This window comes from Erpetoichthys calabaricus, chromosome 10, assembly GCF_900747795.2.
Source record: "Erpetoichthys calabaricus chromosome 10, fErpCal1.3, whole genome shotgun sequence".
Taxonomy (NCBI): Eukaryota; Metazoa; Chordata; class Cladistia; order Polypteriformes; family Polypteridae; genus Erpetoichthys; species Erpetoichthys calabaricus.
The window spans coordinates 55,739,179-55,764,557 of NC_041403.2; the positions used below are offsets into that span (position 1 = coordinate 55,739,179).

Consider the following 25,379-nt stretch of genomic DNA (forward strand, 5'->3'; position numbering starts at 1 on the left):
TTGAGTTGATTTTAGAGATCTGTCAGTGAGCAATAGCTTTCTGTATGTTGACTTGACAGTGTGGATACTCATTTGTCTTTGGCTGTTTGGTTGTGCAACATTAATTTTGGTAAACTTGGAGGTTAATTAGTGGTATAACCTGTAAAAATGTTTACTAGAAAAAAAATGAACAAGGCATCCTAATATATGAATCAAAGCTAGGCTGCAGGAAACAGTCATATTTTGGTATATACTGTATGTAATAATTCAGTGGATATTTAAAAGGCTGTCTTTCACATAGCTTCAGTTATAGTATGGCTAAATAAATAAATGAAATAAATAAGCAGTAAAAACTTGTACTCTTTAGATATTAATGTGGTCTACAGTTAAACCCATCTGGGATTAACCTAAATAATTCAGTGGATAGATGGTTTTATGCATGTGTTTGATAGATAGATGATAGATAGATAGATAGATACTTTATTAATCCCAATGGGAAATTCACATTCTTCAGCAGCAGCATACTGATACAATAAATAATATTAAATTAAAGAATGATAATAATACAGGTGAAAAAAACAGACAATAACTATGTATAATGTTAAATATTAACGTTTACCCCCCCTGGTGGAATTAAAGAGTCGCATAGTTTGGGGGAGGAACGATCTCCTCAATCTGTCTGTGGAGCAGGACAGTGACAGCAGTCTGTCGCTGAAGCTGCTCTTCTGTCTGGAGATGACATTATTTAGTGGATGCAGTGGATTCTCCATAATTGATAGGAGCCTGCTGAGTGCCCTTTGCTCTGCCACAGATGTTAAACTGTCCAGCTCCATGCCAACAATAGAGCCTGCCTTCCTCACCAGTTTGTCCAGGCGTGAGGCGTCTTTCCTCTTAATGCTGCCTCCCCAGCACACCACTGCGTAGAAGAGGGCGCTCGCCACAACTGTTTGATAGAACATCTGCAGCATCTTAATGCAGATGTTGAAGGAAGCCAGCCCTTCTAAGGAAGTATAACCGGCTTTGTCCTTTCTTGCACAGCGCATCAGTATTGGCAGTCCAGTCTAATTTATCATCCAGCTGCACTCCCAGATATTTATAGGTCTGCACCATCTGCACACAGTCACCTTTGATGATCACTGGGTCTATGAGGGGTCTGGGCCTCCTAAAATCCACCACCAGCTCCTTGGTTTTGCTGGTGTTCAGGTGTAGGTGGTTTGAGTCGGACCATTTAACAAAGTCATTGATTAGGTCCCTATACTCCTCCTCCAGCCCATTCCTGATACAGCCCACGATAGCAGTGTCATCAGCGAACTTTTGCACATGGCAGGACTCCGAGTTGTATTGGAAGTCCGATGTATATAGGCTGAACAGGACCGGAGAAAGTACAGTCCCTTGTGGCGCTCCTGTGTTGCTGACCACAATGTCAGACGTGCAGTTCCCAAGACGCACATACTGAGGTCTGTCTTTAAGATAGTCCACGATCCATGCCACTAGGTATGAATCTAATCCCATCTCTGTCAGCTTGTCCCTAAGGAGCAGAGGTTGGATTGTGTTGAAGGCGCTAGAGAAGTCTAGAAACATAATTCTTACAGCACCACTGCCTCTGTCCAAGTGAGAGAGGGATCGGTGTAGCATATAGATGATGGCATCTTCCGCTCCCACCTTCTCCTGATATGCAAACTGCAGAGGGTCAAGGGCGTGTTGAACCTGTGGCCTAAGGTGGTGAAGCAGCAGCCTCTCCATGGTCTTCATCACATGTGATGTCAGAGCAACAGGCCGAAAGTCATTCAGCTCACTAGGACGTGATACCTTTGGGACTGGGGTGATACAAGATGTTTTCCAAAGCCTCGGGACTCTCCCCTGTTCCAGGCTCAGGTTGAAGATGCGCTGTAGAGGACCCCCCAGCTCCGATGCACAGACCTTCAGCAGTCGTGGCGATACTCCATCTGGACCCGCTGCTTTGCTGGCACGAAGTCTCCTCAGCTCTCTGCTCACTTGCGCTGTTGTTATTATGGGTGGGGATGTTTTTCCTATGCTGGTATCAGCAGAAGGATGTGTGGAGGGTGCAGTACTCCGAGGTGAGAGTGAGAGTGGGTTAGGGTGGTCAAACCTGTTAAAAAAGTTGTTCATTTGGTTTGCTCTCTTCACGTCTCTCTCAATGGTGGTACCCCGCTTCGAGCTGCAGCCAGTGATGATCTTCATCCCATCCCACACTTCCTTCATGCTGTTATTCTGCAACTTCTGCTCCAGCTTTCTCCTGTACTGCTCCTTCGCCGCCCTGAGTTGGACTCGGAGTTCCTTCTGCACGCGCTTGAGCTCATGCTGATCAGCGTCTTTAAAAGCCCTTTTCTTCTGATTCAAAAAGCCCTTGATGTCACTTGTAATCCATGGCTTGTTGTTAGCATAGCAGCGTACTGTTCTTACTGGAACTACAATGTCCATACAGAAGTTGATGTAGTCAGTAGTGCAGTCAACAACTTCCTCAATGTTCTCATTATGAGATCCCTGCAGGATATCCCAGTCTGTAGTTCCAAAAAGTTCTCTCAGAGTATTCTCAGCCTCCGGGGTCCACTTCCTGAATGATCGTGTGGTTACAGGTAGGACTCTAACTTTTGGTTTATAGTGAGGCTGAAGCTGAACCAGGTTATGATCTCCTTTCCCAAGCGCAGGCAGCGGGGGTGGCGCTGTATGCGTCTTTAACGTTTGCATACAGTAAATCAATAGTCTTATTTCCCCGGGTGTTACAGTCCACATACTGGGAGAATGCAGGTAATGTTTTGTCCAGCGTCACATGGTTAAAGTCTCCAGCGATTAGCACAAGCGCCTCAGGGTGCTGCGTTTGTAACTTAGCAACAGCGGAATGGATGATGTCACTCGCTGACTCCACGTCTGCCCGAGGAGGAATGTATACAATAACAACAATGACGTGTCCAAACTCTCTGGGCAAATAGTAGGGACGTAAACTTACGGCCAACAGTTCGATATCCCTGCAGCAAGTGGAGATTTTGACGTTAACATGTCCAGAGTGACACCACCGTGTATTAACATAGAGAGCGAGTCCTCCTCCTTTGTGCTTACCACAGGTACTTGCATCTCTGTCCGCTCTAACTGTGCTAAACCCGGGTAGCTCCACGTTGGCATCTGGGATGGTGTTATTTAGCCACGTTTCGCAGAAACACAACAAACTGCATTCTCTGTAGGTCCTTACATTTTTCACCAGCGCAGCCAGTTCGTCGATCTTATTTGAGATTGAGTTTACATTCCCCAGAATCACAGAAGGCACCGAAGGCTTGAAACGCCACTTTCTCGCAAGCCGCTTCTTTTTTAGCTTAGTGCCGGCTCTGCTGCCACGATATCGCCTTCTTACCTCGTCGGGTAAATATGGAACCACACCGGCACTGGCATTTGTTCTCAGCGCCCGAAGTTGAGTACTTGAATAGGCGAGTCTCGGCGTGTTAAAATCCATGCCCACGTTGTAAAAGTAAGTGTGTCCAGGGAAGGAATCCACATAAAATAAAGTGGTAGGAGTGATCAATAAATAAAAATAGAAAAATAAAAGTAGAAAAGTACACATACATATACAGTCATACACGGAGCTGCTGAAAAGGCTGCCACTCACGGCGGCGCCGGATGCTTAAGAGTATTTGTATTGAATAAAGAGGAATTTCGGGTTTGTGACCTATACTCAGAAAAATCATTAGCTGTGATTTGGTAGATTGTTCAGATGTATAACACACAATACTGTAATAAAGCATGTGGCTTTATCCAGAATTTAAAAAGAACTATAACAAACTTTCCTTTGAAGGTCAAACTACAGGTTACAAATTGTTTTTATTCTAAAGTAGTTTTAATGAATAATTAAAACCTTCTGACTGTATTACATAAGTACTTTATATCACACTTTTGTACACTGCCCTTTTCATTTGACAAGAGCAATCCTAAATCATAATTTCACTTTGCTTGCACAAATAATTATTAAATATTGCATTAATTGTGGGGCTCACTGGATTATGACATTATGACAACACCAAGCCCCTCCACATCAGACTTCAACTTTGTATGTCTGAACATATTGTTCTGCTTCATCACTTTTGTTAGCTTTTTTGATGGTGGCTAAATGCTTTAGTAGTAGTTTTGCATTTTCTTTTTTTTTTTTTTTGCCTCAGTTTTTTTTTTTTTTTCCCTTCAAGAACTAACTTTTTTGTTTCTTGTTTTGATTTGCACCTGATACTGTTAGGTTAAGCTTTGGTGGATTAGGCTAATTCAGGCATAAAAGAATGGATTGATGGAAGGAATTATTTGTTAAATAAAAAAAGCAAACATTTCTTGTTTTAGATTTTGATGCCTATGCAAAATTTATTTCAATCCATTTAAATTAACTTTTCAGTAATTTTTATTAATTTAGATGTGCCTAATTTATTATTTAAAAAAAAAAATAATCGGGACAGAGGCTGTGACGAATAAGAGAAAAGACAGATAACAGAAAAGCTACTTTAAAAATGATAAACAGCAGATTAGTTTAGTTTAGCGAATTGTCATATATACATATAAACTGTATATACACAAAATAAAACCATAATAATGAACTATAATATAGTATTAACAAAATTAATTAATTCACCTCCAAAGCAATAATAAAAGCTTTCCCCACCACTCAGTTTATCTCCTGCCACTGATTCTTTTTTTCCTCTATACCACAAACACTCCTGCTTATTGTCTCCTGACTCCCTACTCAAAACTTCCTTCCACCGCACTTTACTTTACCTCCTGACTTATCCTGTCACTCCTATCCTAAGGGGCATATTCACCCCTTACAGAATAGAAGCCTTTCACCCAGTCATAATACTTACAGCTTTCATTACCCATTTTCTGCTCCTGTACAGTGAGTGCATCACAAGCTTCCTGCATGTCACAGTGTTTTAACAAAACATAATAAAACAGAATTTAAAAACAAATTTTCAATGCAGAAGAGCATTAACATTAATACAGAATAACATTACCGTCAGTAGTTTCCATTTTCAACACATTTTTCAATTTTGTTGGCATCACGCTTTATATTATTCACAGTTGTTCTTTCTACTCCGTAAATTGAAGCAATACTTGGAACACATTCACCGTTTCGTAAATGTTTAGTAATTTCAATTTTTGTGATTATTCCAACACCACATGCTTATTCACATTTATCAGCCACAACAATATATAGTAGATTAATTATAACTAAAGAAAAAAAAGCTAAGAAACGGTAAGTCTCTGACACTGTGATTTCAAGATGCGGCATGATATGTGGTGCTGAAGAAGAACACTGCGCGCTAGCACAAGGAAGAGTTGTTCCAATGTGCATAGCTCACAGCATACCACATGACAATAGTAGTGCAGTAATAGGTAAGTGCTGGCAGGCACAATTTTTTTTTTTTTTTTTTGTGTGCTGACAGTTAATCGATTGATGGATAATGTAATCGCTATCATAAAGAGCTTAATAGTGATATTGAGGACCATGACATGCTGAAAAAACACAAACTTGCCAAAGAAGTTTAAATTATGGTTATGTTGGTCAAGAAATTTTTAACTTTGTTTCTGCTGAAAGCGCTATCTGGCTACTTCAGTAAGTAAAATGCAACAAGAGAGAAGCATGCTGGCACAGCTACTTATTGAATGTCTAGAAGACTGTATGAATTACTTGCTTTCATAAGGTCTTGTGATGTACTCGTTACAAAGTACTGTATAAAATGCCTAGTGCTGCCAATGTATACAGCCAGTTCCTTGAAAAGATAGACAGTGCTACAAAGTAAGTGAAGCCCATTTTAGAAAACATTCAGAAGGTATAGAAAGGTAGAGTATAAAGGGGCTCATTGAGTCTTTTATGAGCCTGTCTGAATGCTTCTTTAATCATGCTATGTAGACACATCATACATTTCTTAATCAAATAGTCATTTTTCTAATCTAAAATTAAACTGAAATGAACAAACACTATTGAGGTAAGTAATACAATTTAAAAAGTTAAAATAGAAATGGTCACAAGTTCATAAAGTTGAAACAAAGCTAAAAGGGTGAAAATATTGGAGAAATAAAAATGATTTTAACAAATGGAAATAAAATAATCTTGGTGTCAAGAGTTTTGTAAAAAGATTTGCAAAATTTTCTTTTAAGCAGCATCCATTTTTTTCATTATATGTTTTTTTAAGAATACACACATGCTCACATATTCAGTAGGAAACATCAATCGTTCATTTCTACCTGGTAAGATCTGAAACACATCATATGCAATATATATATAAATAAATGCAGAGTATATGTATGCTTTGTTGGAGAATTGCCTGATGCATTCCTTAAGCAGTTAGGTAATGATCTTTAAATTCTAAGGTCAGGCTCAAAGCCTTGCTTTTTTTCCAGTAAGATAAATGAGACTTTCAGTGCCTGCAATCTGATTGTCGCTAAATTTCATGCTTAAGTTGAAACAATGGTTAAAATTTCCATGTTCTTCAGAGGATAATTGAATCTGTCCTCAATTTATAAATGATGATGCTCATACCCCACACTCCTGGAGTCAATCCCTTAAACCAGAGTGAAAAATTGTGCAATTTCCACCCATACAAAGCCACCCTACACCATCACTCGAGTAATTCAATTTATGTTTGAAATTCTGAGCCTTAAACATATGGTTGTGCTGAAGTCCATTTTCATTAGCCCATGTCACTTTAAATATTTGTTAAACAGATAAGTCTTAAAAGTGGTTCAAGACAGAAGGTAGATCTAGTATATACACTTCAGCTTTTGACCGTATATAAAGTATGTATTTAATATTTCATTAGGGTGTCTAAAGCTGTTGTCCAAATAACATATTTTGTTCTGTGAGCTTTTCTTATCCTGTTTCCTGGCTGAAGAAGCATGGCAATGAAATAAAGGTGAATAGTTTTCTTAGAATAGGCTAATTAAGGATATTTACAAACAGGCATGTTAAAAAAATAGTTTATACAAAACATTATAAATCCAAAGATGAATGCTATTTGTTGAAGCTGCATGAAGCTTGGATTCCACTAGATGAGTGCATTGTTCGCTGTCTTTATCAGTTGGCAATTGAGCTCAACAGTTTTGAGATGTGTTCACATGCACACTTTTACATGACGATTGAAACTTACAAAGGTAAATTGCAACAATTTACCAACATGTAATAAATGTGGGTAATTTTCCACTGGTGAAGTCCTGTGTTTTTATTTTTTGTGAGTGCTGCTTAGGTTTTATCATTTCGCCAGACACCACACAGCATCTTTCTCTAGTGTGAGAGCACTTCCACAGTCATCCATCAGGTGATGATGATTCATGGCACTCAATGCTTCACAGGTGAACTCTACCCCAACATTTGATTTTGTGTCCTAGCTTTGTGGCACTTGAGGCTTCATAGGGGACCAGACCTTCAAAGCTCAGAATGATTAAATCCAGTTGAAACTGGCATATACAGTGGCATGCAAAAGTTTGGGCTCCCTTGCTTAAAATATTGGTTACTGTGAATAGTTAAGTGAGCAGAAGAGAATAACTGATCATCAAAAGGCATAAAGTTAAAGATGGCTCATTTCTTTTCAGCATTTTATGCAAGATTAGAGTACTGTTTTTGTTTTTTACAGTTATACAGTGAAAGAAAGGAAAGTAGCACCATGCAAAAGTTTGGGCACCCCAAGATATTTGAGGTCTCGAATAAGTTTTGCCAAGGTCTCACAGTACTTGGCTTGTTATGGCTATTGCTTGGAAACCCCAGGTGATGCAAATTGCAAAGCTGTATAAATTCTCTGACTCCTCAAACATTGTACCAACAATCATCAGCCATGGGCTCCTCTAGGCAGTTGCAAAGCACTCTGGAAAATAAAATAATTGATGCTCTCAAAGCAGGAGAAGGCAACAAGAAGATAGCAAAGAGTTTTCAGGTAGCTGTTTTCCTCAATTCGTAATGTTATTAAGAAATTGCAGTTAACTGGAACAGTTAAGGTCAAGTTGAGGTCTGGAAGACCAAGAAAACTTTCTAAAATAACTGCTCTTTGGGTTGCTAGAAAGGCAACTATAAATACCAAGTTTTACTGCTAAAGCCCTTCAAGAAGATTTAGCAGACTCTGGAGTGGTGGTGCACGGTTCTACATTGGACGTGACATCTGAACACATATGAACTTCATTGTAGAGTCAGCAGAAGAAAACCTTTCCTGCATTCTAGCCGCACTATTCGGTGCATGAAGTTTACAAATGAACACCAGAACAAGCTTGAATCATTTTGGATACAAGTGCTTTGGGCGAATGAAGTCAAAACTGAACTTTTTGACCATAATGTGCAAAGGTATGTTTGGAGAAAAAAGGGTGCCTAATTTCAGGAAAAGAACATGTCTCCCAACTGTTAAACATGGGGGCGGATCAATCATACTTGAGTTGCAGCCAGTGTCACAGGAAACATGTTGTTGGTAGAGGGAAGAATGGATTCAAATAAATACCAGCAAACTCTGGAAGCAAACGTCACACCATCTGTAAAAAAAAAAAAAAAAAAAAAAAAAAAAAATTGGAAGTTTAAAAGAGAACGGGTCCTACAACAAGATAATGATCTGAAGCACATCTCAGATTCTACAATGGAATACCTTAAGAGGCGCAAGCTGACAGTTTTGCCATGGCCCTTACAGTCCCCAGACCTAAATATCATTGAAAATCTATGGATAGATCTCAAAAGAGCAGTGCATGCAAGACGGTACAAGAATCTTGCAGAATTTCAAGCCTTTGGCAAGGATGAATGGACAAAAATACCCTAAGATCTGATTTGAAAAGAAATTGAAAAGAATTGATAGACTCTTATCTGGCTACAAAAAGCGTTTACAAGCTGTGATACTTGCCAAAGGGAGTGTCTGAGGAATCCATATTTCTGGTACATATATATGGAAGGGTTATATATAATAGGGGTAGGCGGTATGATCAAAAAGTTATATTGCAATATAATTAAAAATGATCACAGTTACAGTATATATCACAGTATAATCTATGGGCATGTACTTTACAGACTGAATAGGTGCTTCTGTTGGCCTAATTATAAAAGTTATCAGTAAGTAGTTCTGCTGTGATATTTCTTTTGATGAGGACCATTTTATTTGGATAAAGTAATAGTAACATTAATAATACATTTTATTTATATAGGACTTTTCCGCTGCTCAAAACAATTCACAGGAAAAAAGATCAAAACCACAACATTGGATACTGCTGGATAACATTAAATAAAGACAAATACAGGAAATGCAAAGATTTGAAGCAGAATAACAGACAAAAAAACACAATAAAATACAAATACTACCTGAACAAATAACAGAATTTGTCATACAAATTAGCCTAAGCCTCCGGGCATAGAGGAAAACTTAAAGAAAGGGTCAGAATGTCGGGGTAAGTTAAACAACTTTCTGGAAAAAAAAAAGTTGTTTTTTAAAAGGAAAAATAGTCAGTTGACCTAATTAATTTATATTTAAAATATCTTTATTTTGCAAAAAATTGAACAACTGAACAAGAAATAAACACATATTTCACATAACATTAAAAAATGTATAGACTATACAGTAAAAAATAAAATAAAATTGGCAGTAAAAGTTATTCAAAGAGCATGAGATGGTATGGTAAGGTTAACATGCACTAGAAAGCAAATGTGCAGACGAAAGAGGAATCATTTATGTGATTATAGTCTTAACTGTTTTGAATGAGATGACTTAAAATAATTTGACACCTGTATGTGAAATTAAAAAAAAATTCCTCTCAACTAGTTCAACTTGGTCCTGGCACAGTGACATCACTTGCACATAAAAGCAATCTGCAGTTCCAACATGTCATAACTCTTTTGCTGGCCTTAAGTCTTTGTAAGTAGTGATTTTTAAATATGTTTATTAGGCATTCTAAATTAATTTTGCATTTCATGTTTACACAACCTGAAATTAATTAATTAATTAATTAAAATGTTTGATATTGTCAACTAGGAATTGCATCTGCATGGGATTGATCAGTTTTAATTGGAGAAGCAGAAATGGCACATTTCTGTGAACTGCAGACAATAGAGCAGCAGCATTTTGACAAATGACTGCTTGCTAGAGTTGCTCTGTCCAGCCTGTTGAGACTTCTTGTTTGCAATAATTATCTGTTAATGATGTTAATGGATTCCATTTGTGTAAGCTATGATTTTACTAAGCAGTAGTGTTCCTGGAATAATCAATTTTGCATATTAGACTCGCAATGTTTCCTTGAGTACTCTTTTAAGCTATTTTGAATTATAGTCGTATATGTGTATTTAAAAAGTTGCCTTTCTTCTGTAGAAAATATACTGTATTTTCAGATAATTACAAATCTACCCATTATCTTTCATTACATTACTTTTAAACATGCCTCTTCTAGCCATTTGTATTTTATAATGCAACTATTATTACTCAGGCAGTGTAATTTAATTTAATGCAACAAACAAAATCTTAAGTATTTATTTAAAATGACATGGGACTTTCCATATTATTAACAGGAGGAAACCCTGTTCCCATTCAAGATATGTTCAAAAGGTGCAGCCATAACAAATAATAAAACAAAGTTAAAAATTATAATGGTCCCCACCAATGAACACTAGTTGAACCCCCTTTCAAGGCATACTTTGGTATATTGTTGTCGTCCTTTGGAAGTAAAATAATAAATTAATAGCAGATATTTTAGAGGTTGTTGAATAGTATTCCTGTGGTTAAATTACTTAATTTTTGTTTATGTGCAATTTTTTGAAGACCAAATAAATGTTTTCATTTTTGTTGCTTTGATTTTTATTATATTTGAGAGCCACATTGTAAACCACTGGGAATGTTTCAGAGATTTATCTTTACAGGTTATACTACTCCATTTACTTTCTCTTGAGCACTCAATTAATGCACCACAGGCCTTTGCATCCAGTGTTAGCTTGACATCTATGTTCACTCTCAATCACAAGATGATGAGGATGGTAATAGCATCCTCATTGTTATGGGGTACAAGCAAGTAATAAATTAATGAATCAGAAAGTGCTTGAAAAGCATGCACTGGCTAATATGAAAACCGGCATGGAGGGATGATGCAATGTTAAATCAATAAAATACTGTAGAGAGAACTTCATCTGGCTGGAAAATTACAGAATTGCCATAAGCATTATGCTGGTGCATTGCTGGACAATCAATGAAAAGAGTATTGATTTAGTTATTATAAGTTCATATACTGAAGACAATGTTAAATACACATTTAGTAACAAGCCACATTAATCACATGATATTTTGTAGAAGGTAGAAGGGGATTAGAAGATACAAGACCATAAGTTAATGCTTTTGTTAACTGTCTTCTTTTTAACCTGATGTATATTGCATTTTAATAGTGTTTACAAGGTGTAAAGTTGTTTGATTAGAAATTCATACCATTTATTGCTTTATTTCAGAAGTCCATAGAGAGGAGTTTATTATTTATCTGTTTTGTTCAGTTTTTATCTTGACATTTGACATAATAGGTAAGACCTTCAAGGGGAGTGACATTTTTTTTTCTTTTTTTATTATTGAAACTTGGCAGGTCTTTGTTTTATAAACAACAACTGTGGTTCCACTTCTGGGTGATTTAATTTTATGTAGTTTTTTTTGTGGTAATTGTCTGTTATGAATGTTAATAAAAGCTTAAAGAAGTTTATCGCTCAGCTCTGATCAGAAGAAAGTGTTTTTAAAATAAAGACTTATTTTCACAACATGTTTTATAGTAATAAATAATCAATATGATAACTAATTTTCAAGTTAGTCTGTTAGACAGTTGAACTGAAAGGAGAGATTTGTGGTGGTCACAAATTAAAATAATTTGATTTGTTGTGACTTTAAACACTTAAAGTTTATAATTCAGTCCTGTTTTTACTTTAAAATGAGTAGTTAAAAATATTCTTTTTGCAGTAAGGTTACATAATCTCTTTTGCTTTCTTTTACACATAACTTAGCATTTTAAATATAAAATGTTATTTTTCTTTTTATTAAATATTTTCTTAGTTTTGTTCCTATAGTTAATACCTCCATGTTCTCCTTCTCATTTGTTCTAGAATCACAGAAGACTCTGCTGCAACAACGCTCGAAGCACTGAAGGCTCGTATCCGGGAGCTAGAGAAGCAGCTTTCACGAGGAGATCGATACAAATGTCTTATTTGTATGGTAGGTTTAACTGCTTTACCTTGTAATCAGTTGTTAATAATTATTTCTTAAGCATATAATACTTCATTTTTATGGATTAGCTTGATTCAATTTGTTTTTCATTAATTGATAAGTGTGAATATAAAGATTATGTAAGTTACCTAAATAACCAGCCAAAACCTCTGGTTAAGACTTAGCAAATACCATTGTAAAATCTCTCCTTATTAATACATTTTTATAATATTAATTTTCTCAGTATCACAAAATGTATAGCAGCTTCAGAAACAACACCAAGGCATTGCAAGATAAATTACAGTCTTCACAATGTTCGAACCATAGCTGGCCAGTTGGAAAAGGTACATCTGGGAATAGACGTTAGTTGTGTATTTTATTACACTTCAGAAGGATTAGTAAAATCTGATCAAACTCCAAAACCAAGCAGTGTACTGCCTATTTGTTATATGTAATTACTTTAAGGGTTACACATGTACTAATTTAAAAATAAGAATTTTTGACAGTTTAGTGGTCCAAATTTGTATATACAAGTAAAACAAAATGTAGGTACTACATGCAACAGATCATCAAACTTACACAAGAAATAATCTTCAGTTTATTTATTAAGAAAGCAGTTAATGTGATATTTTTCTACTTAGTGTTTTCAGCAGAGGTATGTTTTGTTTTAATGTTACAAGGATTTCAACATTTTTAACTAAACTTCTGTTTTAAACAAAGTATGAAATAGATTTCAACAAAATAATTTAATAGTTAAATTAATGGTTTAATTTTACAAATTTTTAAAATAATAGAGTGCTTTTCATATCTGTTACATTCAATATTGGTAATTTTTAATTTTGAAAACAGAACTCTAGTGTGGTAATTTATTTGTGGTGTAATATTTAAGCTTCACCAGTTTGGTACTGTATAATACTCTATGTTTCATTCTGTTGCACTACTACCTAGATCAATAATATATTGACTGCATTTTTGGTTATGGATTTATTGAATTAAGTTTCAACTTTATGCATTGCAAGCGAGAACTATAATGGCTTAGCAGTTCTGTAGCCACATCTAGTGGTTGAAATGTGAAATGTCAGCCTCAGTATTAGTATGGCTTGTCATTTATGTGAAGGAATTCAGTTACAACTGTATATGCACATTTTTTCTGTTGTGGTATCCATTTAATGCAGCATATTTGTTTTGGTACTACTTGTACAGCATTAGATCACTAAGCATCTGAATCCTTTACTAAACGTGCAATATAGGTCATGTCCTGTACCAAAGTGTATACATTTATTATGGTTATGAGAAACATATTTTATATATTTAATTAAAGCCTGCAACATATACTATACATGTGTAATTTCAGTGAGTTTTAGTATTTTATGTTAGAACAGTTTTTGAATTGCCACTTGAAATAATACAGTGTGATATCAGAATGCACAAAATATAGACCTTCAGTTTGACATGAATTACTGCATTAATGTTTAGAGTTGTAGCGTGTATATTGAATATCATTCTAAAAAAAAAGTACAGTATTCATTTTCTGTGTTTCAGTTTTATGTTTTGTGTCAGTGCTTCTACTTTTAGTTTCCACTTTCTTGCGCTCAGTGCTGCCTTTGAATTCCTTCCAGAGGAAGAAATTCCAAACAAGTGCTGAAGACAAGGGTGTGGAATCCGAAAGTGTCAAATCTGACAGTCTGTTTGCAAAGAAACTCCCTCTGAACATTTACTGTTTTTATAGAGGATACATAATGAGGTGCAGTGGAATAAGTCGCTTTTTCCCAACAAAGAGGGTAAGGCTTTCATACCTGATGAGAGAGTTACACCTGAAGGCCATTTCATTTAATCCAGGGATATTTAAAGTATAGTTTATTATCAGTCACATGCACACACAAACACATATATGCTAAGCTTATATTTTAGAAAGTTCAGCAAAACCTAGGATTCAGATCATTATAGCATTTAAAAATTAAGTTCTGCACCTCCTCATTTTAATGAAACACAATGAGGTCCCCATCCCTGCTTACAGTCACTTGGCCCCTTGAACTAGTAACATCTCAATAATTATTGTCCTTTTGTAAAACACAAAGATTTGCTATTTTATATACCCATTTTTTTTGCTATGCAGTTTTTTTTATTTGAATTATTAAAATGCCTTTAGTAAGCATGCTATTTGTTATACTGAAGGACAGAAAAACAATGGTCTGGTCCTTATTGTGAATAATGGGCTTATTCTGAATTAATAGACACAGATTTTATTAGAATTTCTGTGAAGAAGCCAATATTTTGCAATTCATTACAACAGGTGGAAAGAAGTTTTTTTATTTATAGTAATAATAATGGCTTATGCCACATGTAATTCAGAGACACAGTAAGGATGCACATTGTGGTATAAAGAAGTTCTTACGTGCACACAGTTACGTTTTAATCTAGCATTTTAATAGCCTCACTTGGCAAAGATTTTGATCTTCTTATGCATTTTAGATTTAAAGTTTATTTATGAATTAATTATTAAGAATATTTGAAGCAATGTTGGCATCTCTCAGTTAAATGATTAAATCAGTGATTACTTTTGAATTTATTAGTATTTTTCCCTAGTTTAAATCTCATGTTTTAATTTAACATATAAAGCAACTTTTTTATCTGTCACAATGTTATTTATCTTGTAAAATCAATATTGATAAAATTAATTTTTATTCTCAGGACTCCTATACAATGCCTCTAACCTCAATTCAGTGCTGGCATGTACACTGTGAAGAATGCTGGCTTCGAACTTTGGTAAGAGTTTACTTTACTTATATAGCCAAAATTTCAAAAAAGGAAACATTTCCAGAATTTGTTATTGTTTTGGCCATGTCAGATGGAGGATGTGCAAATCATTATATAAATAATCTTCTGTATTTTGTAGTTATGTACACCTATGTTCAGTGGATTTTTTTAAAATTTTGCAACTTTGAGTTTTCTTACTAATAGCCCCTCTTTCACTTCCTATCCGATTTCTTCATTTTGCCTTCTGTCTGTATGGTTTACACCCTGTATTGCTGTTAGGCACTTAATCTTTATAACTTACAGTTTTCTTATTTGCTGCGGTTTCACAGACTTTCTCTGCAACAATAAATTAGAGCAGGTCTAAGCAATGTTTTTAGAGGAGTAATTTCACCATAAGTTGAATCCTCCATTTGTCCCAGACCACTGTAATCTTGCACCATCTATTTACTTCTGCTTGCAGTCATGCCTATATTTCTCTGTTTGTTCCCCAACTTCTTCAGTCCAGTTTCTAAAATAATTTTTAAGATTTCACCTGCTTTAATTCATTCCTGACTAATTCAACTCACTTTAGATTTTCATTAGCAGTTACCACCAAAACCTATTTTTTTTTTCCTTGTACATGGGATTTTGGCACTTGATTCCATTCCTGCACCTTCTTTCGAATTCCTCTTCTGAGTCACCTCTTAATGACATGTCATCTTGTGGTGAAGTCTGTTAGGGTTTGTGCCAGTGTGTGTTTTAAGAATATAACTGCACTCAGAATTAATTTTCTTCATTCAGCATTTTTTCAAAACATCCATTCAAATCCCACTTAGGCATTTTCTCTTTCTTATTACACTTTATACCTTTTCATTATACCACCACTTTTCTTTTTCCCTCCTTCCAAATCTTGCCCTCACACCATATATTTTTGGTCCTTTTCTGCTGTTGCCACATGTTGTTCATTTTCTTAAACATCAACCTCTTAAACTTTTCTGCTGTTTCATTCATATATATATATATATATATATATATATATATATATATATATATATAATAGTGTGTGGCACAGTGGGTAGCGCTGCTGCCTTGCAGTTGGGAGACCCTGGTTCGCTTCCCGGGTCCTCCCTGCGTGGAGTTTGCATGTTCTTCCCGTGTCTGTGTGGGTTTCCTCCGGGTGCTCCGGTTTCCTCCCGCAGTCCAAAGACATGCAGGTTCGGTGCATTCACGATTCTAAATTGCCCCTAGTGTGTGTGTGTGCGTGCCCTGCGGTAGGTTGTCGCCCTGCCCCGGGGTTTGTTTCCTGCCTTGCGCCCTGTGTTGGCTGTGATTGGCTCCAGCAGACCCCCGTGACCCTGTAGTTAGGATATAGCGAGTTGGATGGATGGATGGATGGATTTATATATATAGTTTAGATATATTTTAATATACAGAAGTAGCTCAAAGTGCTTTAAAATATTAATAGTTGAAAATAATTACACAAACAAAATACAAAAACTAAGTTATTTTCAAGAGTAGAGAATCCTAATGTCCATCTTAAATACAAACAGGAAAATTTAGCCTACAACTATGTATTCATGTCTGGTTTAATTACAGGAAAACAAAAATTCCAGTTGGTGGGATGTTGGAACAAATAAACCAGAGTGGTTCCAAGGCCAAAAGACCACCCAGAATCCCCAGGACATTCTATAGTCCATAAATGAGTCACAGTTGCCAGGATACTACATGTGACACTCTTTTCAGGTTCTCTGATGGCTACAGCATACTTAGGTCAGGAGGTAGTGGGGGAAAAAGAGAAAAGACCAAAGTAGTAATCGGTGACCAGCCTGTAAAACAGCAAAAGGAATTTCATTAAATAAAAAGGATCAGTTTTCTCCTCCTCTCAGTATGAAACAGTGGTAGTGAAGTTAGTAATTTCATAAATGTTCACAAAAGCAGGATTTAAAGAGGTGGGGGTTTAGTAGTTTTTTGAAGTATTCAACTGCTCTAGCCCAACATATCTCTGATGCTAAACTATTCAAGATTTTTGCTGCCTAGGAACAACATCACTTCACTCTTGGAATACTGGTATTAGAGGATCTAAGATTACAGTTAAAGAGTGTATGGAGACAAGCAGTCCAAAGTATAAAAAGGTGGTAGATTGTTTAGAGCCTTATGTACAATTAAAAGTATTTTAAAGTCAATCCTAAAGAACAACAGCAACATTTATTTCTATAGCACATTTTCATACACAGAATATAGCTCAAAGGGCATTGCAAGCTAATAAATAAGTAATAATAAAATAAAAATCAATATAAGCTTACATAACATGGAGATATATATATATATAAATATGGAGATATATTTAAAAAAAAAAATAGCCAAATGCCTCTGACTCACTCATTACGAAATCTCCCGAACCATGAGGGCTTGGAACTTGAAATTTGTAATGTAGGTTACCCTTGGCCCATAGGTGCTCGCTAAGAAACAGTTTTAAAAAATTTCGTGGTCCAAGTGTGTTCTGTCTGTATGTATGTCCACTTTTCACGAGAGAATTACTTAACAGATATGTTTTTTTTTGTATAATTTGTTTGAAATTTCTGGTTGATTTTATGACTTCTCTCATCGCGCTAAGTACCATAGTTTGCTTGCGGTACCGATGTATTTATGCAAATCCAAGAGAGTGGCTGTGGGCCGAAAGCAGGAGGGGCGGGACCTTCCTCATTCACTCGCCCGCCTCTGTTCGAGTTGGTCTACATCTCACCACGTGTTGGAGTGCACCTTGCCTCCGCTTAGCTAGCGATACCTGTTTGTTCAACAGACATTATCATCTGCCAATTGTTAAGGAGTAACGTTTGACATTTTTGAGAGAGGGAGATCAGAGCTCCGTGTGTTTTAGAGGGTAGCTGCTGATGGCCAGAGATATCACGGCCATGTGCTTTTCTCCCACGTGGGGAACGCTCTCCCGTCAGAGCTGAACACGATCAGATATAGCGTCAACGTCTATTTATTTTTAATGTTTGTCCTGTTTCACTACTATGTGGGTGCAGCCACAGGGTACAGCTATCTTATATATAAAACAGAATGTAACCGTGTATGTTAACATCCAATTGACCCTTACTAACCACAAGGGGGCGACAGAGAGCCCCAGACACAGCAATACAGTCCACAATATAAGAATATAAATACAATAAACAGTTTTTATTCCACAAAGCACCTTCCAGTAAACACATCTCCAACAATTACTCACAATCTTATATGTAAAGCAGACTGTAACAGTCTTGCGGTCTTGTATATATGTTATCATCCAGGTGATGCTCGGAGTTTTATCACGAAAAATCCGTAGTATTATTTGTAGTTTAATATTTGTTTTTGTTAACTATATTTTCATCTTGCATTATTCTTATTGTAACAGTGTTGTAGTCATAATGGAATTAAATCAACCTAATCTTAATTTAATTAACTTTTTTTTCATTGTCAAAAATTCTGCATGTAAAAACTTATTACTACACCACAAAACAAAAATTAATCTGTCACGTTGTATTTTTGAAATTATATTTTTTATCATCCAGTTGATGTTCTGAATGTTTCTGGTGTGCTCCGTAATCATATTTTTCTCAAACAGATTAAAAAAAAAAAAAAACATTATTTTCCTCCCGAGCACCACCGGGTATTTCAGGTAGTATATGTATGTATGTGTAACATATATACATATATATGTAGTATATATGAGGGACGTTCAAAAAGTTTCAGCACTTTTTGTAAACTTTATTTATTAAAAATTTCAAAAACAAATGACATCACTTTTCTACATAGTCATCTGCGTTTGCGATGCAATTTTCCCAGTATCGTACCCTATTACTACTCCTCCTGCCTTCACCATTTCCAACAAAAATATATACTGGTATATATATATATTAGTATGCAGGCAGGCAATGTAATGGTGTGAAGCCTGGTGGGATATGGTCAGATTTTCTCATTTTAGTTAAAAAAAAATTTTGCTGCTATGTTTTGGTCTAATTGCAACTGACTTATAACTTTTTTCATAAACCTGTTAGGAGTGCATTGCACTTCTCCCGTTAGTCTTCTATATTTTAACTGCCTTTTGTTTGATAGCTGTTCCCCTCTGTACCTAGTATTTTTTCCACTTTTGTGTCCACAGTTGCAATAAACAGTTTGTGCTGAGTGTTTGTCGTTTACTGTGTATCACCTTGTAGTTCTGTTACATGGCATTGTGCCTTCTTGCCAACAACCTATCAATTTGTGCTCTCTTCTGCTCATTCTTACATGTATACAACTGACTATCTGGGTTTTCAAACCAAATGTTTCTGGTCATTTATTGATGACTGATACATAGGTCCAGAATTGAAATTCTTCCTGTTTTCCACCACATGCTTGTTTATATCACCCAATATCATGAAGACCTTCTTTACTGTTTTCTTGCCAGCATTTTTGAACAACCAAAAATCTAACCCATCCCTCCAATCTTTACACTCCACCCTTCCTGCTTTCTTTCCTTGACACCCTGTCTGAGGTGCTTGAACAGCATAGCTTCCTTTTCCTTTGCTCTTAATCCATTTAGGTGTTCATTAACTTGTGTGGTGTATACCATTATGTTTCTCATGTCTCCCAACACCACTTTTGCCCAATTCCTTAATGTGTAAACCGTCTGTATTGATATAGTTTACAGTCCATGCTCACTTCTCTGGCTGAATTTCTTTTCCACCTAGTTTTCTGCAAGCAAGGAATGTAGAGATTCTTTGTTGCTGTCATGTATGGTACCTCCTCAGGCAAGAAAGAGTCTGTACATTCCTTCCTTACAGGAAACTAGATGTACCAATTGGTGACCCTGCTGTGTACCCGTATGTCAGTTTCCTTCCTTTTGAAGCCATTTCCTGCATCAAAGATGAATGTGTGCTCTTCCTTATGCATTCTTTTGCCGCTAATAAGCATACTATTGGTAATTTGGTTCTAGAGCCATTGTCAGTTACCTAAAGTTTTGCCATCCTCTCTTAATGTGGAGGCATCCTTGGCCTAAGGTATTATATGACATTTTTATTTAGGGTTACAGTTAAAATTAGTTCTCTTTTGAGCATGGAATATACTCTTTTATCATTAACATTTACCGTTGTTAAGACAGGGAAATATTTTAGTTGATGCCATCAAAACAAGAAAAAACCTTAGCATTGGGTTTCTGTCAATTTTAAAATAACATACTCTGATCAGGAATTTTTTTAGGGTCCGCACTAATCTCTGACTTCATTTAATCGGAATTGTCCAATTCCAATCTTTTTTTTCCTCCTCTTTAAAAAATGTTTTTACATTAAGTACCTATATAACCAGCCTTGTATAAAGTTCATGTCACGTGTTAGTGTTAATCTTGATATTTTTGCAGTTAAACTGTACACCACAAGTGTTACTTGTTCATTTTTAATGAAATATTGTAGACTTACTGTTCAGCAACCATCCAGTTTCATCTTTTACTAATAAATCCCTTAAATATTTTTTAAACTAATCCTTTTTTACTAATGAAACATATGAATAAAAATATATTTGTAATACAGATGCATCTGGCATAATCATTTCTTTAACAAAAAAAATCAAAGACTTGTGATTGTTAGAATCAAAAATTAAAACAAAATGCTTCTAGTTTTTCCAAGAAGATAGAAGGCTAACTAGTTTCACATACTTTGTTCATATAGAAACAAGGTCACATTCTAATTTATCAATGCATTGCTGTATTTTTAAGATAGATAGTTTCTCTTTTGATTCTGCTTTACTAAATGGTAGTTGAATGTATCCTTTTTAAATATGGGACAAAATGAAAAGCTTTATAAGCTCTCAAAGCATCTTCACTTTTGATATCAATGGAAGACTTGTGTGTTTGTCAGCATTATTTTCCTAGTCATGTGTGAGGTCCTTTTCTTTCAGAGTAAGTTTAGTTTGACAACATATTGTCTGCCCTTCCTTAAATTCATGATTTTCAAATCATTTGCCCACTTTCTTTAATGTGAAAGCCAATATTTTGGTCTTCTCTATTCCAAACACTGCCTTTGTTTTATAGGCCACTTCCGACTGTGCTGGGACACACCCATTTCAAAAAGTGAACTAGAGGAATATTACCACTTTACTATCATAATCATTTAAAAAGCAGTGCATAAAAACCATTTTTTGAAGTTGTACATTTTATTGATTATAGATCAAGTCATTTGGGGTGAAAACCACCCGATCACAACTAACAGATGATTGATAGAAGCATCACTATTGACTATACCATTTTGGTTTTCAAATTGGGGGTTATTTAAATGTCTTACGTGGCATGGTGCAAAAAAGACCATGATGCCGTGGTAACTAAGGATCTAATACCATTATCAGAGATTGCCCTCCATTTTTTTTTTTTTTTTTTTTTTTTTTTTTAAGAAATTCTTTTAAACAAGACAAATTTTGAGCAGTTACATTTGGAGAGCCCAATTTATCTTCGACTCTCCTTACTCTTGTATTTCTGATGACGGGAGCAAAGGTGTACATTAATGTTTGTACTTGAAATGGGTTACAGCATTTGACAGTTAATGGAAGCTGTAAATGTGTTGAGAATAATTAAACTATTTAAGTTCCAAAACTCCATGCATTTTTTGGTATTAATAGTAGTGAATTTCCCATTGGGATTAATAAAGTATATCTATCTATCTATCTATCTATCTATCTATCTATCTATCTATCTATCTATCTATCTATCTATCTATCTATCTATCTATCTAGTCTGAATTTGAATTATTACATAGACAAAAGAGCTCAGTAATTGTTAAATTAAATAACCCTCCATATTAATCAGGCATAAATATTTTTCTAAAAGTGTTCATATGACTTTTTGTTCTCCTTTAATTGGAATAACTGGTTTGGTTCTACTCATTTATCTTTAATATTTTTACACAGAACGTAAACGTCTCTGTAAATGGAACAGTGAACCATATAGTCAACCCTAGCCCAAAGTAATTTTAGATATTTTATGCTTCTTATAATTTTGTCATCAATGAATATTATATATTATCAGAAGGGATATTCTGGCATGTTCAATGTAGATGTGAGACCAGGAACTTGTGCTTATATTCCAAGGCCATAGTTCTTTGAATAATAAATGTTTTCTGATACAGCACAAGGAAACTATTAATAAGAACATGTTTATATATTATTCCATATTTATTTAATGTATTGGTTTTAAACATGAAGTCTTAATTTTTAGAAGAGATATTTTGATTTAAGGTAAACTATGCCTGACTTCTAGCTACTGTGGCTTGTTACTAACATAGCCATTAAAATGTTGCCTGGAGACAGCAATAAATACAGAAGGCTGGAGCTCTTCAGGTTTTGATCAAAGTAAATGCATATAATCTTGTTACTTTTACCCCTTTTATGAATAGGGCAGAATGCAGCATCTGGTATATGATGTGAAAAGTCTATGCACGCACATTTTTTATTAAAAATCGAACATCTTTTTTTATAAATATTGTTGAATGTGCTTTCTTTCATCTGGAAAGCAAGCGGGCTGCTTTAGTTTGCCTAGCTGATTATTAAAATTAATCTTGCCAGCCTGACATGTCAAATTTGGTTTAAAAAAATTCAAGAATTTAAAATTTAATATAGGTAGTGTTTTGCTTATTTTATCAGTATAGTAACTAACATGCAGCTATACCATAGGGCGTAATAAACTTTGTGATACTTGAACAGTCATTTGTAATTGCATTTTGATCCGTTTTAAAAGATGTATTTCATTTTTGACAAACACCATGAAAAAAGGAAAAAATTAATTTATAAAGTTTTAGATAGCATTTTTCTTGATATATTAACAAAAGTGTTTTTGTTCATTTTGCAAAAATTTTAGTATACTATGGTTAAAGTACTAAAGTCATTATTCTAAAGTTAGAGTTTTCATTGCTAAATTGGCCTTTGTGTGTAAGTGTATTTAACCGGTGATAGACTGGCACCCTATCCAGAGATTGTTCTTGACTTGTGCCTAATGATTTCCTGTGATTGGCTCTAGCTTCTCAGTGACCTGCTCAGGATAATTTGAGTTTAGAAAATGGAGGAATATGCTAAAATTATTTTTGTTATATAGTGTTAATGATTTTGATTACTTAGGTATATATTAATAAATTATGCATGTTTCAGAATATTAATCTAATAATATATCCTGTCTACTACCTTCTTTAGCTTCTTGATATTACGTATGTAGTATTCCTAGTTTACAGTTTTATTGGAGTGCATACTTGATTGATTTATAGATCAATAGGCTATTACTATTTGGTCTTTGCAGCAGTTTTACTTCAGACAGTGCACATTCTGCTTTTACACCTTTCTCAATAGTTTCTGTAGCTTTGCTTATTGCTTTAAAATACATTGGGCATAGTAGTCTTTAAAATTAGAGTACTTGTCTTACAGAATATGAGATTTGACCAGTGTCTGATTTTTTTTATCTGTCCTAACCACCTTCTACCTTTCCATTCCACATGTTTTTTTCTTAGTAAAAAAAATTAAAAAGGCCTCAGCAATGTCAAACATTCTGTTATACAGTATCTTTGTTAAGATTGTTGATTCTCATTTTCAGGAGTCAGTTCCACTTTTTTTTTTTTTTTTTTTGTTTTGTTTTTTTTTTTGCTTATCTATATTTAAATTTCTATGTGAAAACACAAACATCATCAAGAATACTCAGTTTGGTGTGATATTGTTAGCTGACTATAGACTTGATGCAAAATTAGCATTTTATGCCTGGCAGAATTTGTGGTTTCCCATGTAGTACACACATTTATTTGATAGATTGTGCCTCTAGTATAAGTTTTGGCTAATCACTATCTCATTAATTTGAATAATTTTTGCAATTTGAGGAATTTAACAAGCCCAAAATGTGGTTAAGGTACCAAAACTGTAAAACTGTTGTTCTAAACATGTCATAAGATATAAAGAAGTTTCTAGAAGAATAGTCCTTTTCGTTTTATGAACATCTAGTTGTGTTTATTCAATTATTATATAGTGTATGTGTATGTAAATTTTATAGACAAGCAAGAAAAGTAAAAGAGGAGATTGGAAATGGACTTCTTTTAATATTTTGAAGGCTTCCAATGGGCAGTGGCAGGGTACCATTTGTATTGTGCTTTTCAGAATTGAAAGCCATTCGGCACCTGTAGACTCGCATGGATAAGCAGGATCATCACATTATCAAGATAGACTCTCCACAATCTATTTTTTTCACCTTTACAGATACACAAATATTTTAATAAAGCTGTATATTTGTAATTAAACCTCATTGTTTTAGGTGTGTTCAAGCCAGCAGCCATGTAGTTATGACTTATTTTCGATTTACTTTAGTGATGTTCTTAATGTTAAACCATCAGGGATCTCAGGTTTAAGGGTGAATGGGTTTGAATCAATGCAAAATAATACATTAAGGGCATCAGAATAGCTTTTCAAAAAACTGCTCCAGTTGTATTTGTAGATCAAAGTGCAGTGCAATTGGATAGTTGGGATTGGGGGAGAATTAAGTTATGAAGGTGTCTGGATGTTAAGTTTTTCTAAAGAAGATAATGACCTAACCACTCAAAATTATAAAAAAAAATGGCTGATCATGGAAGTGAAGTACAAAAATAGAGTACAAAAATAGATCTATAAAATTCTGCAGCTTTGCATAACACATCTGGAATAACTCCCAAAATTAGTACGGACAAAACAAACAACCTTTCTTTTGCAACAGAATGTCAGCTTTTGCCTTTCGAACAAGACATTTTTTAAATACATTTGAATTATATTCCAATAGCAACTTTCAATCTGAGAGCCATATTTAACAGTAGGCTCTTTTTATATTAGCATTCTACAACTGTTTTTCTTGAAGTTCTCTTGTGTCTACATTTGTGCTACTATCCAGCACATTTAGTTAGAAGTACTACTGTCTTTTATTTTCAGGGCTAGACATTCCTTCTGTACTGTGTCTTTCTTCATTTTTGGCATTATATCCTCATAAATTGTTTTTACAATTTCTAGTTTAGCTTACATTACCTACAAAGGAAGGCCAATGGTGGTATTCTTTATTTTTGTCCTGCAGATAATTGTACTGTCCCTGATGGTGCTGAATGAGAGTCTAGTTAGAAAAAACAAACAACTTTGTTACTCATTATTTAATCTCTATTTAAAAGGATGAACGATAAATAAACAAATTTAGAAAAGCCAATTGAAAAAAATATTGGTAACATGTATGCCATATGTTTCATACTTGATTGTTTGCTCTTTTGGTACTTTCTAATCACTTGAGTATTTTGTGTATAATAATTTTTTTGGTAAATTCCCTTAGCTTGGGCCCTGTAGATAAATAATAACAGAAAAACAATGTATTTGTAACTGTGTAAAGTAAGACTTTCTCCTTTTTATTAAGTAAAGAAACTTGTTAATGCATTCAGACATGTACCCTTCTAATAAACTCACACCTGTGGAAATTGGATTTGGGACTAAAACTGGGATGCACTTTCTTGCATC

General features: G+C 34.9%; 1 protein-coding gene across 11 annotated transcripts in view; it reads left to right on the forward strand.

Annotated features, from left to right (window-relative positions):
- rnf220a (ring finger protein 220a) overlaps positions 1 to 25,379 on the forward strand; it is a 349,766-nt gene that overhangs the window by 320,227 nt on the left and 4,160 nt on the right. For 7 of the 11 annotated variants that reach the window (XM_051933135.1, XM_028811270.2, XM_051933138.1 and 4 more), the window contains 3 exons: positions 12,047 to 12,155; positions 13,766 to 13,927; positions 14,838 to 14,912. In XM_051933135.1, coding sequence (XP_051789095.1) covers positions 12,047 to 12,155; positions 13,766 to 13,927; positions 14,838 to 14,912 — 346 coding nt within the window. The remainder of the gene's footprint in view (positions 1 to 12,046; positions 12,156 to 13,765; positions 13,928 to 14,837; positions 14,913 to 25,379) is intronic. The other 4 variants (XM_051933140.1, XM_028811272.2, XM_028811274.2 and 1 more) reach the window with 2 other exon arrangements.